The sequence below is a fragment of the Aethalodelphis obliquidens genome, unplaced genomic scaffold, assembly GCF_003676395.1.
Source record: "Aethalodelphis obliquidens isolate GAN/ISIS:26980383/991018 unplaced genomic scaffold, ASM367639v1 scaffold44, whole genome shotgun sequence".
NCBI lineage: Eukaryota > Metazoa > Chordata > Mammalia > Artiodactyla > Delphinidae > Aethalodelphis > Aethalodelphis obliquidens.
In genome coordinates, this window is record NW_020837988.1 from 12308568 (window position 1) to 12325550 (window position 16983).

Below are 16983 nucleotides of genomic sequence, written 5' to 3' on the forward strand. Positions count from 1 at the left end.
GCTCCGGACGCGCAGGCTCAGCGGCCATGGCCCACGAGCCCAGCCGCTCTGCAGCATGTGGGATCCTCCCAGACCGGGGCACGAACCCGCGTCCCATGCCCCAGCAGGCGGACTCCCAACCACTGCGCCACCAGGGAAGCCCCTGCCTTTTGTTTATTCGCCCCTCAGTCACCGCATGTGGTCAGCACCCTGGGCTGGTATCTGCTCCCCATCCTCCTTGAACAGCCCCACTCAGCCTCACCCCGGGTACTTCACACCCACCTGCCCTTGTGGCCAGCGGCGGCCTGTGTGGCTGGGAGCCCGGTCAGAGGCCGCTGGGGCCGCCTCAGTAGGTGGTGCGTCGAGGGCGCTGGGGACGGCAGCAGGCACCCTGGCGGGCCGCGTGCAGCCGGAGAGATGCCACGTCCCTGCTTCTCTGCAACGAAAAGCAAGCGAGAGCTCACATCTTGGGTCTGCCCCAGAGATGTCGCCCCGAAGGGGCTGCTGTCTCCCTCCTCCATCTGTCCCTTGAGCTCTATGAGGGAGCCAGGCACCTGCCCACAGTCCCCTGCCCGGTCTGTCATCCTTTCTGTCCTTCCTTCCCCTCTGCCAGGGGCTTGGGCTGTGGGCAGTGCTAGCAGTCACAGGTGTCAAGTGGTAGCCCTGCATCCGCTGACCTCACCCCGTAATAAGGTGGGCCAGGCAGGGCCCCCAGGCCAGTCCCTGGGCAAAGCTGAGCCATAAGCGCCCCACTTGTTAGGTCTTAAAGGGCGAGAGCCCCACCTGTGGTCTCTGCAACCACTTACCTGAGCTGGAGGGAGGCAGGGAAAAGGATGCAAGTGGGCAGCCTGCTTGTGCCCTTCCCCCAGCCACCTCCCAGCCCTCATCACACCGCCCCCTTCTCTCCTGATATGAGCTTGGCCTGGCTGTCGCCAGTCATTCAGTTACCCTGGGTCTCCTGGAACCAGCTGTGGTGGTGACCAGGGCCTCAGTATCCCACGCTAGTATCCCCTCACTCTCACTCAAAGCTGCCTCATGCATCCCCCCTCCCTACTCGAGGACTGGCGACTCTCTACACGCATGCTCTGGGGACACTGTTCAGTGCTTCTGAGATGGTCAACGTGTGGGAGTTGCTCTGCTGGGGGTGGGACCCACAGCTGGTCTGGGGCTGGATCCATGCACCCCAGGGTGGACCTGAGGCCCCATGCCCACACAGCAGCGACACCAGCTGGTTGAAGCATCCAGGGGCTCTGCCAAGATTGGAGACTGATCCGCAGGGGCCCTGGGGGAGAAGGTGACCAGACCATCTTGACTGCCTAGTTTTCTGGTTCCAGACGTTTCCAACTGTGCCCAAGACACAGAGAAAAAAAACTTCCTGTCCTCAAAGTTGTGGCTGCCAAGAGTCCTAAGAGCAATTGACGACAGTTGTCATCAGTGCTCTGGCGTGGATGGGGCTGCCCCTAACCCTCTAGACGTCCTACTAAAGAAGACTCACACCCAGCATCCTGTGAAGACCCAGATGCCCGTGCTGAGCCCACTCTCATGGGCCCTTCAGCACCTCCTTGGAGGACACATACATAATCAGCCTAAATTGGGGGGTGGGGTACACGAGCCAGGCACCCTGGGCTGCTACCCCCACCCTGGCCAGACCTCGGGGCACCTGCCACCCTGTGCGGAGAACACCTTAGGACACGTGTGCAGGCCCCACGCTATGAGAGCCTGGCAGGAGGGCAGACGCCACCGTCAGTGGCTGCCTAAGGGTCCTGCCAATGGCAGTCTGGAAGGCAGCTGCCTAGACCTGCAGGGCCCCCTCATGGTTCCCTAAAGGACACTCCCCTGTAACCCTAAACACCCTTACAGGTAATGACGCCAAGAGGTGTGCTGCTTCCAGAGCTCCCAGCAGATGGAGGCGGGGCGGGGGGCAGGGCAGGCAGCGGGAAGGGCAGGAGAGGTCCCCTCCCCCAACACAGGAGTTTCCAGGAGGGTCTTCAAGCACCACTCTCAGTGGTGATGGGGCCTGGGGGAGGGTGGGAGGTGGAGGCATGGGCCCGGAGCTTGCTCTCCTGAGCATGGAGCCTGCCACGCGCATCAGGGGGTGAAGCTCTCTGTGTCAGGCAGACAGAGGTGGCAAGGGGGCTGGGGAGCAGGACAAGCAGGCTCTGAGCGAAAGATGACAGGGTCCCTGTCCTGCCTGTGGTCCACCTCCCGGCAGGAAAACAAGAGGTGGCTCAGGGCTTGCCTCGTCACCATTTCAGCTGGGTCCAAATGTCAGCAGGCTGGGGTGGGGAACCCGCAAAGAAGAGCTCAGTCCCTTTTGGAACCTCAGGGACCACTGGCATAGCCATGGTGGCTTAGGAGGAGCAAAAGCAAGCTAGCAGCAGGTGGGAGATCCACCTGCCCCACCTGTTCCCCATGCATGTGGGTGGGGCCGCCAAGCTTCCCCTGCAACGCACGCAAGGCCAGCATGCTCAGCCCCAGGACAAGTGGGTGTGGACCAGGAAGTGGCTGATTACCACATATCCGTGGGAGCACATCTGTGGTCCCAGTTCAAGAGGGACGGACCTTCCCACTCTGCCAGCCCTGCAAGTCACCGTGGGCAGGAGAGCCTGCTGGGGACCATGCTTTCTCACTCAGCGCCATCTGGAGCTCCCAGGGGTAGGAACTTCTTAGGCTCCAACAACTCCAGAGGGAGAGGGAAGCGGAGGCCATGAGCCCAACAGATGGATGGATGATGTCCCCTTGCAGCCGCTGCCTTGATTAGAAAGGACAACACCCGGGGCATGGGGCATGCAAGGTGGTGTTCTCACTGGGATGGCGACTGCCAGGTCCAAGCCCCTGCGTCCCAGCAGGGGCCCACTAGCAGCCACTTCGAGCACCCACCACGGGCAGCAGGAACATGGCTACGTGTCAGCTACCGTGCTCTTCACTCCCCAGAAAACCCAAGGTGGGTGGAAGCACTTCCTTCCCATAAAGCTGGTTAAGGCAGGGGACTGGTATGTGCACATGGCCTGCACCGGCAACAACTCAGCCACATCCATGCCACGTCCCACAGGCTCATTCCACCTACTCCTGAGCAGCTTACAAAGTACACCAACAGGCTTCAAAAGGACAGACACGAATGCCCAGTCTCAGAAAATTAGTTTCAAATAGTTAATCTAAACAAATCAAAACTCAAACTGATGAAATAAAGACCACATGGCAGGGGCAGGGAATAAAGGTAGAAGTCGTCATGAATTTATTATTTACACGGTAGTTAAGGACACAAATACAGTGGTCATACAAAAGCGCAGTTCAGAGACTTGGCAACGGATACACAGGTTGATACAGACATTCCAACTATGTTTCCTGCAAGTCAGGATGGGGAGTTAAATAAGGGGGGGACACAACTGTCCACAACCACACTGCTGAGGACTGGGTCAGAGTCCACTTCTCAAATGCCATCTGGCAATTTCAGGTGGAAACCTGGATGCAGAATGTTGGGGCTGCGGCTGCTAACACCTTGCTGGGAAGGGGAAGCCCACCTCTGCAGAAGGCACTGGGCCACAATGAAAGCCCCCAACTCGCTCTGACCCACGCGAGCTCCCTCTGCACTCCCAGAAACACAGCCCGACCTGGCCAAGTGCCCACACCCCAAAACACTTACAGAGTAGCCAGCTCAGGAATCAGAAAGAAGTAAACAGCTGCGTTCTGTGCCATCAGCAGCAGTCAGGGCGTCCTAGGACCAGCATCCCCGTGCTGGGACTTTGGGGGCAGGAAGGGAAAACACAGACGTGGACACCTTTTAGGTGCCTATCTTCCTACGAGTGTCCCAGTTTCCAAACAGAACACACTGCAGGGGGATGATGCGAAGAAAGGTGAAAGTACCTATGAACATATATATTGCACCTCGTTTCCAGAGACGGGGGCTCCTGTCTACCGGCCACCACTACTACCTGGTGCCTCTGCTACTGCAAAGTGAGGGAGAGCGTCTCAGGAAACCACCTGGAGCTGGGCTGCCGCAGAAGGTCTTTCTGGGGAGATTCAGCCCTGCTCTGATTCTTGGCCTCTGTGGGGTCACTATGTCCCAGGGAAAGTCACAAAAGCGGGTGACCCTTCACCCTCCTGGACAATCAGGTCATCAGAGTCACCTGCTTCTTGGCACTTCAGAGTGGATTTCCTTGGGCTCGCTGGCCTTTCTGAGCAACGCTGGCACCCAGGGCAGATACCATGGCCCTTGGTTTTGGGCACATAGATATTAACACAGATTAAGGGCCAATCTGCACTGGTAATATTGACAGCCTACTTAGAAAATCTCCCAGATTCAAAAGCATTGAGGCAACCACCACCAAAATAATCACACACGACTCCACGGAGGGGCCCAAGTCTCTCAGTTTGAAATCCTCTCCCGAGGGATCAGCGACACGACGCGAAGCCACAGCTTCTGCAGTCTTCAGGCTCAGCTTCCTTCTCGCTGCGTCTGGGAAGGTCAGATCGGTGGGCTGCTCTGTGGGGAAGCACCCGCTGCGCCCATGCGTGTAGCCAGCACTTTCTAACTGCTCTGATGATTCAAGAATCCCAGCGGGTCTGCAGTGAGCAGGCATTTCAGTTTACGGTGGGGAAAGGAGCATGACAGCCAAAACCAGGTTAATGAGGTCACGAGACACACGGCACACACGGACACACACGTTACTTACACACGCGTATACACGTGATAGAATTTCTGATGAGAAAATCCCTTTTCCACAGTGACCACACAACAAACCACGAGACGCAGACCATGGAAACCCACGTGCTCTGCTCCCTGCCTCACTCCTTCTACACGAATTCCACATCAGTGCCTGCTTTAGAATTCTTTAAAGTCAGCATCTTCAAGACCGCAAAAACAGACATGAAAGAAACAATAAAGACAGATTTCTTCACACAGATTTAAGCCAATAATTTTTAGCAAAATGATACAAAACTGTCTTAACCAAGTAGAAGATCGGTAGTTACAGTAGACTCGGCAGGGACATGGGTGCGCCACCACAGAGGGGACTGAAAGGCTCTTGAATGGGAGTTTGATTCTCTCTGCAACCATCTCACTGCTTTCGTCCCAGCCCCGCTAGAACCAAGTTCATGGGGGCTCAGTGCAGCCCCTGGCGATGGCAGCGCTTGGAGTCTGTCCGGCTGGGTTTGTGTTTTGTTTCCCCCATGGGCGTCGCTGGGTGGGTGGCCTGGAGAGGTCCCGGTGTTAACATTTCGGTTCTAGACCGGGGGCGTGTCACTAGTAACAGAGTAGATCAGCCATGCATTGTCTGCCCTCAGCAAAAAGGAGAGTTCTCATCGGTGCACGACAGACTGCAGACCACTGGACGCCACCCGACCGGGAATCTGTCGGAGCCAAAGCACAGGAGAAGGTCAGCGTGAGGCCAGAGGAACGGAGCCGGTTGGCCTTGGGCAGAAAACACCAGTGACAGTGCCCTGGTGGGGAGGGGGCAAATGCCGCCTAGCCCCTCTGGACACGCGCACCCCCAGCTGCTCTGGAAGGTCCTTCGAGTCCAGGATACGTGCAGCAGAAAGAGTGACAGGAAGACGGGGAAGGAAGAGCCATGCAGGCAAGGAGGCTGTGGGGCCGCGAGCTCATGATCAGTCAGACCAGAGTCCAAGCGGGCAAGAGATGCTTGCTCCCAGCCCCCCTTCCTGGAAAGTAGCCTGGTGTTCCAAAAACAGGGACCAGGCCCCAAGCGGGCACTGGGACTCCACGTGGGGCAAGACGTGAAAAGCATTTCCCATCAAGATGTCCCCAAGAGTGCAGTCACGTTACAACTGCAGCTGGTCTCCCACCACAGCACCGAGTGGACAGAAGCTGCAAGCCCTCAGCCGGGAGGAGCCACAAGAGTTGCCACCAAGAGGGGAGCCTGGCTTGGATGCCCAGCCATGCACCAACGGCAGTGAGCGGGTGGCTGTGGCTGATGGGTGAATACAGACGAGAGCGTGGTGGACAAGATGCTAGGCAGAGACCAAGTTCAAAAAGAAAAACAAACGAGGAGGACAGAAATCAGTGCTAAAGGAAGAGAGATGACAAAGCCGGGACAGCAAGGACCATCAGGAGTGTCTCACGCAGCAAGAGTGCAAGAGCCCCTGCCAAGCGCGGCCCCCACAGCCAGCATGACACGACACACGTCCAGCGACCGACCTGGAACCACGCGGCCCCGAACCTTCTGAGGCCCCTGGGGCCACTGGAGCCGAGACTGGGCTCCTGCTCCCCACGCCGGCTCCCAACTGGAGACCACAGCAAAGGCCAAAGGCCAACAGACAGGATTCTGGGGTCACCCCAGACTGGACAGCCCACCACAGCTGCTCTAGAATCCACGTGAGGAGAGGACCTGGGCCAGGGGCCTTGCTCTACCTGGGGCACCTGGCATGCAAGCCCGACCCCCTGCGTGCTCCCTCAGGTCGGCGAGCGGGCGGCAGCTCCCACCCCGCCCGGCGCCTGCTGAGGAGCCCCGCCGTGAGCACACTCACCCAGTGCTGCCTTCCGACGGGGAGACGTGCAGCTACTTGCCGTGATGTTCGAAAGGAATGCTATTCTGAGGTGGGGGGAAAAGACAGCTGTTGGTAAGGGTTACGCTGGCCGGACCAGCACGTGAGGCCCTCCTGTTTCCGCAAGCACTGCCTCGCCTTGCCTCAACCAGGTCCATGACCACTGGCCAGGGCCGCTCGAGGGGACCCAGGGACACAGGAGCTCAGTCTCGCCTCTCGAGAGTGGCCCCTGGACATGCAGCCGCTGCTGCTCCTTGAGGACGGATCTGTCAATGGGGCCAACAAGGGAGACCCTTCCCAACTCTCACGTAGTAAGAAAACTGGATGCCCAGACGGCAGCCCCTCCATCAGCTCTCGGGACCAGCAGCTCCCCAAGGCCTGTGCTTGGCAGGTGGAGAGGACACCACCTCCCTGTGACTAAAGGACTGGACACATTTCCTCACTGACACAAGGAAGAGGACACGGTTGTGGACCTTACTTGGGGCGCAGGAATTAAAACGAGTAAGCCTGAAGGAAAAACTGGCACCACGGACCAGCATCACGTTCTACCAATAGCACTGGATGGAGGAGGCCCTCCTCACAAAGAGAAACATGACAAACAGGTTCATCCACCAGGAGCCCTTCAGTCTTCACATTATTCCAGCTGGAGAGGCCAGATTCGCAGGCCGGGGTCAGGGATGTGGGGACTGTGGTCCCTGGAGAAGCACGTGGGGGCGAGGAGGAACGGCCAGGACAAGCAACACACATGTCACGCCCTCCCACCTCCAGCTGGACAGGGTCGGCAGGGCCCTCCCCCAAGCAGGCGGGCGGCTCTGGGCACTTCTGAGCTGAGGATGAGCTACTCCTTTGCACTCGGTGCATTGGCACAGGACGCAACCTCTCCTCTTCGAGCGGCAAAGAGGAAGTGGGTAGGAAGCAGCCCCCGCCGGGCCACAGGAAGGCCACTCTGTGCACACGTGGGTCTGTGCACACGTGGTGCCGCCCCCTGGACTGGTGTGTCACTGCCCCTACCTGCATCGTATCTTTGCGGGGGAGGGCGATGAATGGAGGCCACAGAGTTGTAAAAGCTGGAGCAACTCTGACCACGCCCTTGGTGGACAAGAGCCTTTCAGAGTCTCTTAGGAAGAGCGCCTGGAGGATGACCAGAAAAACCCAAAGGACCGAGCTGTCCCCAGGATGGAGGCCACCGGGGACACGCCCTCAGGGGCTTTGTCCTCAACATGAAGATCCTAAGGAAACCCCCAGGGTGACTAGAGTGCTTCTTTTGGGAGAGGATACCCCCAAATCGAATCTCTTCAGAGACTCCCCGCAGTGCTCAGGCCCACATGACACTTCTTCGTATGGAAAGCAGAGAGAGAACCAGAGAACAAAGACACGTGATTTTGAGGACAGACCCTGGAGCTGCGTGTGGTCAACGCTCATGGGTCGGTGGCCTGAGGGGTGGACACAAGCCGGAGAAGAGGCTAGACTAGGACCCATAACTACCCGGCACCCTCAGAACCCTCTACCTCTGCCGTTTCCCTCAACGATCCTCAGAGCAAAAGACATTTTCTTGTGTTAAAAAAAAAAAAGTTAAGCCTGTCCCTTCCTTGGTCCTTGATGGCTGAGGTGTTCCAGGGCCCTCAGCCAGGCCCACTTGGCCAGGGGCAGCAAAACACCTCCCAGGACCTGCTCCCAGCTGCTGGCTCATGCGTTCCAGGGCTCATGGAAGAAACACGTTAAGCCCTTTCCGTGTCTTGTGGTCACAGAGGAGGGGTGTGGGGCCGGGAGCCCTAAGAGGCCCAATCTCATCACTCTGGCCAGACCCGCTGAGCCCCACAGTTCAAACGACCTGCGTCTTCAGCCTTTTTGAGAGAAAATTACCATATAAGAACCCATTTCTAGTAGAATTACTAGTAAATTAGAAGTGTTTGCTAAAAATACTATTTCACTTGATTAAAGAAAACTGGTCAGGAGCACTTCCTCTGCCTGGGCACACCTTGCTCCTCTGCCAGGAGACCAGCTGGACACCACAGGACCGAGGTTCTGGGCAATTCGCACAGACCCTGTGCCCTCCTGATCAACGTGCTCAATCCACCACATTCAGCAACAAGCTACACCTACTGCCCAGCAAGCACAGGGGGAGGGCAGGGCGCTAAATGTAAACCTGAGGCATCGTGGTGAAGCAGACGGATGCTGCCCCAGTACCTGGCCAGGACCTGGGCTTCGGCCATTCCTGAACTCACCACCTGCCCACCCAGCAGACGCCACCGGGTAGTCCCGGCCCCCACAGGACCCCTGCCCACCCCCACTGCCCATGGGAGGAGACCCTGAAAGCTAGTTGAGGAAAAACGTCCGCAAGCAGGTAAAGAGCTGCTCTGCTGAGGGAGGCGCGTCAGTGAGACAGAAAAACAGCAAGGAAAGCCAGACGGGGAAGACGACGTGGGTGGAGGAGGCCCCGGGGCCAGGCCCTGCACCTCTGAGCACACTCGCCTTGCCAGAGAGAAGACAAACGTCAGAAGGGGCATCAGAAGACAGGAACGCACAGTACGTCGCCAAGTGCTGGGCATGACACTGCAGAGTGACCGCCGGCAATATGCCACGCCCCACCCCCCCGGGTTCTCTGCTGGGGGAGCACCTGACCAACGAGAACGAGGACAGAGTCCCAAAGGCTGGAGGTGCCCACGACAAATGGCGTGAGCAGCCTGGCGTTTCCAGTCTACCCAGGGAAGACGGCCAAGCCTCCAAAGCTGGCTGGGGGCTGGGGGCCACACGGAGGGCAGCTGGAGAGAAAAGGTCCCGTGGCACATCCCAGCACAATTGCGGGGGGGGGGGGCTGGATGTAGAGCCCTTACCCCACAAAGCTTGTCACAGAGGCTCTCAACCAACGGGCCAAACTGCGAGGGGCACAACATTCCCCCAATGGTTAAAACACCCAAAAATGGGGAGAAAGGGAAGGCAGGAAAGAAGGAAAGCCTTCGAAACTATCATCCCACTCTGCCTGGAGCCCGTAAGACCAGACCAAACATGAAGAAGCCAGAGGCCTGCAGCGCCCAGCCTGGGTGAGATCAGGCGCCGGCCCGCGGGGCGCGTACCTGTGAGGTGGACATGCGGGAGGTATCTTGCCGGCCCGTGAGGTCGGACGAGGAGATGTTGACTGGGGCACCGCGGTGCAGCCGCATACTCACTTTCCGCTCTCTTTCCATGCCGGACACGGGCCTAGGAGAGGTGTTCGCTGGAGGAGAGGGAGACAGGGGCGAGTGTGAGGCCTCGGAATGCAGCCCCACGCTCCAGCACGGGGTCTCTCCTCGGGAACCACGTCTAACAAGGACCCTCGGCTGCCTCGGTGTCGGGCACAGGACAGGCTATTGTACCCTAAGACTAGGCCGGCACCACAGGCTCTGCTGATGCCCCGGGAGCGAAGCACCAGGTGTCCAGTGGGAGGGCAGCCGGGGCCTCTGCCTACAACGCTTGTCTCGACAGGCAAGGAAGAGGCTGGAGAGGTTTGTGGTGGAGGATGTCGTGCCATGAGAAGGACAAGAGGCAAAGCAACAGAGCTCACAGGGAACACAATCCTTCAAGAGGCCAACGTCTGGGAAACACATTCCCGAAGGCACTGTCCCAGGGCGTTCCCTGGACTAACTTCGGAAATAAGAACTGGTCAGAGTAAGGATGCACATGTCTTCACCCATCAGGCACTCCTGCCTAGACCCCACGAGGTCACACACTGGAGTGTCCAGAGCAAGTGACACTCAAAACAGAACCCCCACTGCCTGCAGAGCAGGGGCCGGGGTGCAAGCTACAGCCCTGGGACCACTCACCAGTGTGTGAGGTAGGGGTGAGGGGGGTGGGAGGAGCCACCTCCTGTGTCCCCCTCAGCCGGCCCGAGGCCGTGGAAGGGAGGCCGCGTGTGGCTGGATTTCTGGAGTGTCTCAACCGCTCCTCTCGGTCCCGGCGTTCCCGCTCAGCATCGTCAGCCGCCCGGCTGGCTCCCTACAGAGGAAAGAGGGCGAGACCAGAACTGAACTGGGTTTGGTGAAAAACCACCTGAGGCACTTGGCTGCCACTCGAGAAAACACAGGGGCGTGTGGGACAGTCTGCCCGCAAAGCCGTCCACAGCCTCGCAGCAAGCCAGGCGCTCTTCCCTCTGGGTCCACGCATGGCCTGTCCCACAACCGTGGGAGAGCAGAACCAGGCTTCTCAGTCTCCTCTTCCCAGCACAGCAGAGGAAACCCCCACCCCATCGCCTCAGCACCCCCTCAGAACCCAGACACCAACGGCACCTCACGGCCCTCTTCTCTGTGACCATTCACACGGGGATGGGAACCAGCCCAGGTCAGAGGTGGCCCAATGCGGCGACAGTTGGGGGAGTCTGCAAGGCAGGTGGGAGGGACAGCATTTGGTTGGCTGAGGGGTCCAACTGGAGCCCAGACGCCCGGGCCAGGCCCATGTCCTGTTGGTGCACTTGAAATAAGGAGGCCAGCAGCCAGGCTCATCCCGGGGGGCCATGCGGTGGGTACCGCCTAAGCTAAGCTAGTTACTCCCAGAACAAACAGCTAGTTACACTTTCAGTGATTATCACACCAGAAACACGGGGACATTTGATTTTAAGTGGTAACGCTAAGATACCTGCCCTAGTAGAGGTCACATCCTAATTACCAGCGCTGTAAGGCAAGAGTCTGAAAACTGCAGCCCACAGGCCAAATGCAGCCACACCTGATCCTGCAAATACGGTTTTCTTGGCACAGTCACACCCACTCACTGCCGCACTGCTTGGGCAGCTCTCCAGTTACAACACAGAGTTGAGTGGTCGCGCCGCTGTGCTGACGGCAAAGTTAAAATTATTGACTGTCTGCTCCTTTACAGAAGAGACTTGCTGAGCCCCTCGGAGGGATGACAATGTTAGAACAAAGAACTTATTAAAGTGGCTCTGGCAGGAGGCCCACCCTGATGTCCAGACTCCAGTAACCTGCGGCACCACTCCCAAAGGCTGTCCTTCAAAGGCCATCCTAACAGAGGGGCCTGGCACCAGGATGGCATGGGCGAGGTCCAGGGCAGGCTGGCTCTGCGGGCTGGCCCCCGCTCTGGGAGGCTGCAGCCCCCCACCCCTACCTGGTCCCTGTGTGAACACCCCTGCACCTGTTAAGGCCATGGGACAAGGCTTCCTGTTTTGCACCCTCTGAAGAGGAGGCTCTGCTCCTCCATCAGATTTTGTCACCCTAGAAACCAGCCCATTTTTGTTTTAAGCTCATAGAACACATTTTTAATGAAAGAGAAAGTGGAAATCAAAAAAAAACTGGAATTCTGGCCGTAGTGTTGGAGATTAAACAAACTCACACAACAGATTCAGGGACAGGAGGCCTGTTTTAGAGAGGAAAATGAATTAAAGTTCAAGCCCCTCCACCCCCAGCCCCCGCAGTGTGCGTGCACACAACACAGGCTCACACTTAATGAACGAACTGGGTGACAAAGGAAATCAACTGTAAGTCTAGCTCATCACAAGGCCAAACGCAGACCTAACACACAGCGCCTCCCAGGCCACCCACCCCCTCGGAGGCCGGGCCTCGGCACAGCCTGGTAGGGGGAGGAGGAGGGAAGTTTTCACCCAACCCGGCGACAGCCACACCCCGTTGACAAGGAACTCAAAAGCCAGAGCAGCCACAATGTCCTTAGGATGGATGATGATGATGATAAAATGACCTCAGCGTCCTAAGTAAGAACCTTGGTCTGGGCAGACCTGCACTGTGGACATACCTCAGGCCCAGGAACCTCACAGCCCCGTTGCAGCCTTGAGGTGCCTTCTTCACTTGCCAACAGGCATCTGGCTTCTCAGAACCCCGCGTGCTCCCCGTGTGGCAGCCATGCCTCCTGAAGCCCCACCCTGTGTAGCTCCCAGGAAGGGACGGCAGCAGCTAGTGGCCTTCTGCTGACCGGCATGCCCCTTCCACGCCGAGCAGTCAGTGAGCTGGGGGCGCACTTACGAATTTGAGCATGTTCCAGTCGAACACGTAGTCATAGGAGAAACCCTGGCGATGGAACAGGTTCCTGAAGAGCTGTCTCAGGTATGAGTAGTCAGGCTTATCGTCAAAACGCAAGGAACGGCAAAAATTCAGGTACGTGGCGAATTCAGCTGTAAAACACCACGAAACTCAGAGGTAACCAGCAGTACCCCTGACTGGGAGCCAGCATGGCGTCTGTCCACAAAACCCTTGACCACTCCCAGCCACCCAAACAGAGGGTGTGAAAGCTGGAACCTGAAACACCGAGCATGCTTTGAGGAAAGAGGCTAAGAAAACTGAGCACACAGAGCATAAAAGAGTTTCATCTGAGGCATTTATCACAGGGGCAGTCCCACAAAAACAAAAGGAAAACTCCCTGAGTTTTACGGCTCAGGAAGGTAGAGGAGCGCCAGGGACAGAAGGCTGAGGCCAGTTAAAGGGCAGGCCACCTGCTCACTCTTCACCTCCCCAACCACGCAGGACATCAGTGGGGCCTTAGCAGCCAGCCTCTGGGGGGCTTCCCTGGTCCCTTTCCCAGAGCCTCACAGGCCCCCATCCTCCCACAGAAACACAGGGTTGGCTTGCTGTCCACCTGAGGACACTCACAAGGGTAGCCTTTACACAACACCTCAATGGGAGTGGACATCTTCTTCTCACTGATCCTCTCATACTTCTGCCTCTTGGTAGCAGCCTTCAGGCCCTGCCAGGGCAGCGAGCCCAGGTTGAAGTACATGAGCACGTAGCCCAGAGACTCCAGGTCGTCCCTTCGAGATTGTTCTGGGGAGAGAGGACAGTGGGTCAAAGCGGCAAACACCCCGCTTCCTGGGGATGAACTCAGAGCCACAGGGAAGGACACCTGGATTCCTTGTTTCAGCACAAGTGCCCCTGCTGTGCTGTTCAGAGACGCACCGCCACCTGTCAGGAGGCCCCAACACATCCCACAAGGTAAGGTCTCCAGGCCCGGACACCAGCCTCTGCTACAAAGGTTTGACGCCAGCCTCCACACCCAACATGCTAACCACCCTCAGGGCCCTCAGGAGGCTGTAGGACAGCCGGGCCCGTGGCCGGGGCAGGAGGGCTCACCGATGCCGAGGTGCGTGTTGATGGAGGCATACCGCGCCGTCCCGGTGAGGTTCTTGTTCTCGCGGTAGGGGATGTGCTGGTGGGTGCGGGCATCCCTGTACTTCTTGGCCAGCCCGAAGTCGATGATGTAGACCAGGTTGCCCTTCTTGCCTAGCCCCATGAGGAAGTTGTCCGGCTTCACGTCTCGGTGAATGAAGTTCTTCGAGTGAATGTACTCAATACGACTAATCTGCAGGTGGAGAAGCAAGGGTGAGAGGTTGAACCCCAGGCAGTAGCCTGGCGGAGGGAACCCGGGGAACTCAGGCCCACACGCAGATGCACCCTGCCCGCCAAGGGTCACTTTCACAGTTAACGAGCTTCCATGTTCTCCCTGTGCACTAACAGCACAGCCCTGAAGGCCTCATCAGACTGATGAATCTAACCGAGCTTGTGCTGAGCACGCAGGCTGCCCTTCACTTGAGAAAAATGAAGTCTTACCATTTGGTCAGCAAGGAGCAGGACGGTTTTGAGACTGAACTTCCTAGAGCAAAAGTTGAAGAGGTCTTCCAGGCTGGGTCCTAACAGCTCCATCACCATGACGTTGTAGTCCCCCTCAGCCCCACACCACCGGATGGTGGGGATGCCCACTGCAAGAGAGCCCATGTCAGTCTGCCTCCCACGCACCTGCACTGAGGGCACCTGTGCCCACGACGCCAGCAGAGGACTGGGCAGGAGCAGTCAGAAGTGACGTGCGGAGAGGGTGGGAGGCCAACTTCACGGAAGGGGTGGGACAAGGGGCTCAGGAGGAGGAGCTGCGCTCCCTCCCATGCCCCCAGTCTTCCTGTAACTGACATCCTGCACCAGTGCGATGCACCGTCATTAACTAAGGTCCACACTATTCAGGTTTCCTCAGTTTTAACCTCATGCCTCCTGCTACTCCAGGACCTGTCTTGGACCCCACATGACATTTACTCACCACATCTCCTCCGGCTGCTCTTGGCCGGGATGGTCTCTCAGACTTTCCTGGTTTGAATGACCCCAATGGTTTGGAGGAGGGCTGGGCAGGGATGTGCAGACTGTCCCTCTGCTGGTTTGCCTGATTTTTTCTCGTTATTACTCTGGGCTTGGGGGAGGGAGACCACAGAGGGAAAGTGCCCTTCCCACCACATCCTGTCAGGGTCTGTGCTCTCAACACGACTCCTCACCGTGGCTGTGCCCTTAGTCACCTGGCTGAGGTGTGCCTGTCAGGTGTCTCTGCTGAGGAGTTCCTCTCTCTCCCCTTTCCATCCTGTTCTCTCTGCGGGGACGTCACCACGTGCAGCCTACACTTAAGGGGGGGTTTGGGCTCCCTCCCGGAGGGCACAGCCATTTATATATATGACTTGGAATGCTTCCACACAGATTTGTCTCTTCTCCCCGTTTACTTATTCAGTATTTTTTCCTATCAGTACGGACCCATGAGTGTCTATTTTATACTCTGGTCTGTACTCCAACACTATGTCACTCATTCTGTTGCTCCAAGCATCCCAGCCTTTGTTGCTCCTCCGTGGCTCCTGTGGCCCTTTAACACCCCATCACTGCAGGCTCTGTTTGTTTTGAGCACTGCCTTCCTTTCTGGCACTATAAGATCCTAAACAGGGCTTCCCTGGTGGCGCAGTGGTTGAGGGTCCGCCTGCCGATGCAGGGGACACGGGTTCGTGTCCCGGTCCGGGAGGATCCCGCATGCCGCGGAGCGGCTGGGCCCGTGAGCCATGGCCGCTGGGCCTGCACGTCCGGAGCCTGTGCTCCGCAGTGGGAGAGGCCACAGCAGTGAGAGGCCCGCGTACCGCAAAAACAAACAAACAAACAAAAAAACCAAAAAAAAAAAAAAAAAAGATCCTAAACAGTTTTAGTTTTGGTATCAACGGGGCAAGTTTTCATTTTAAAATACATTTGCACATCACGTGAGAACAAATTTAACAAATCGATAGGTTATAAGGCATAATGTAACAAAAGCCTGTGGCCCACCACACAGACCAGGGACATTCCCAGTAATTGCATCTACTTTTACTCCCCTTTCCTCCCACACCTGCACCCCCCAGACAACAAATACACAGGACTGCACCCCTTCCTTGTTTTTAGTAAAGTGAGAGTGTGAGCTATGAAATACTCCACTTGGAGAGGACAGCACACTTCATCTATTCTTCCCTCATCTGCACTGTTTAGGGTTGCTTTCCCCATTATAAACAGTGCTGCTAAATACATTCTTATGTATGTCCGCTGGTGAAAATTCTCACATGTGAAATTCTTGTTCTTAGCTAGTTTCTCCAGGTATAGACCTAGAAACACAGGGTACAAATTATCTGACTATACAAGATAATGTCAAACTGCTTTCCAAAATAAATAACCCACTTTACAACCCCACGACAAATGAATGAGTTCCCGCTGGATGCAAGGTCTCGTCAGAGCTCTTAATTTCTATCAGTCAAGTGGTAGATGTAAAATGGTGTCTCACTGAACTCTCAATTTGGATCTTTTTTCATTATTTATTGGCATTACATGTTTCCTCTTCTCTAAAATGTCTATGCATATCTTTGTCATTTTTTTTCTATCAGAGTGTTTTTTTCCTATTTATAGCAGTTCTTTTATAAATTCTGGCTATTAAACTATTATCTTTTTTATGTGAGGAAAATACCTTTTCTCAGTTAATGACATGTTTTTTATTTTCTTTTGGAGTCTTTTGATGAGAAGAGATACTAAATTTTAACAAACATGAATGTATCAATCTTTTCTTTTAAGAGTAATGTGTTTGGTATCTTACATAAGACACCCTTCCCAAACTCAGTCAGAAAGAGATGCTTATTATATTAAGAGTACTTCTACTTCCAGCCAAGATGGAGTAATGGGGACCCAATTTACCCTCACATCCACAATAACCAAGAAGAGAAAAGAGAACAAAGAACATACAGAAAGACATAGGTTTTCTAAGACGCTGAACATGAGGCAATGAATGACACTGACACCTGAGACACGATGAGCCCAGACTGCCCAAGTCCTGCCTGAGAGTGTGAGCAGAGAAGCAAAAACTGAGCAGATGAAAGTAGCATCGTCTCGTAACTAAGCTGAGGAAGAATTTGAGGATCATTAAAATACCCAGCACACAAGAGGGTAATTCAGTGTCTGGCATCCAAAGATTACCAGATATGCCAGGAAGCAGAAAACGTGATCCACATTGAGATCAACAGAAACTGAGTTAGAATCATTAGAGAAGGGCAATAAAAGTTACTATAAACTATAACTGTATTCCATGTCAAAAGAAGTTAAACAAAGGCACAACATGACAGAGATATAAAAGACCCAAATCGGGCTTCCCTGGTGGCACAGTGGTTGAGAGTCCGCCTGACGATGCAGGGGACACAGGTTCGTGCCCCGGTCCAGGAAGATCCCACATGCCGCAGAGCGGCTGGGCCCGTGAGCCATGGCC

At 56.1% G+C, this 16983-nt stretch overlaps 1 protein-coding gene across 7 annotated transcripts in view; it reads right to left on the reverse strand.

The window, feature by feature from the left end:
- Positions 1-136: 136 nt before the first annotated feature.
- The window catches only part of CSNK1D (casein kinase 1 delta), a 37750-nt gene continuing 20903 nt past the window's right edge, over positions 137-16983 (reverse strand). For 2 of the 7 annotated variants that reach the window (XM_027081112.1, XM_027081110.1), the window contains 8 exons: positions 14019-14167; positions 13542-13770; positions 13065-13235; positions 12441-12589; positions 10281-10452; positions 9555-9694; positions 6463-6527; positions 3192-5328 (listed from right to left, as the gene is read on the reverse strand). In XM_027081112.1, the coding sequence (XP_026936913.1) occupies positions 6495-6527; positions 9555-9694; positions 10281-10452; positions 12441-12589; positions 13065-13235; positions 13542-13770; positions 14019-14167 (1043 nt within the window). In that variant the 3' untranslated portion in view covers positions 3192-5328; positions 6463-6494. Of the gene's footprint in view, positions 416-3191; positions 5329-6462; positions 6528-9554; positions 9695-10280; positions 10453-12440; positions 12590-13064; positions 13236-13541; positions 13771-14018; positions 14168-16983 lie in introns of those variants that run through there. The other 5 variants (XM_027081111.1, XM_027081108.1, XM_027081109.1 and 2 more) reach the window with 4 other exon arrangements.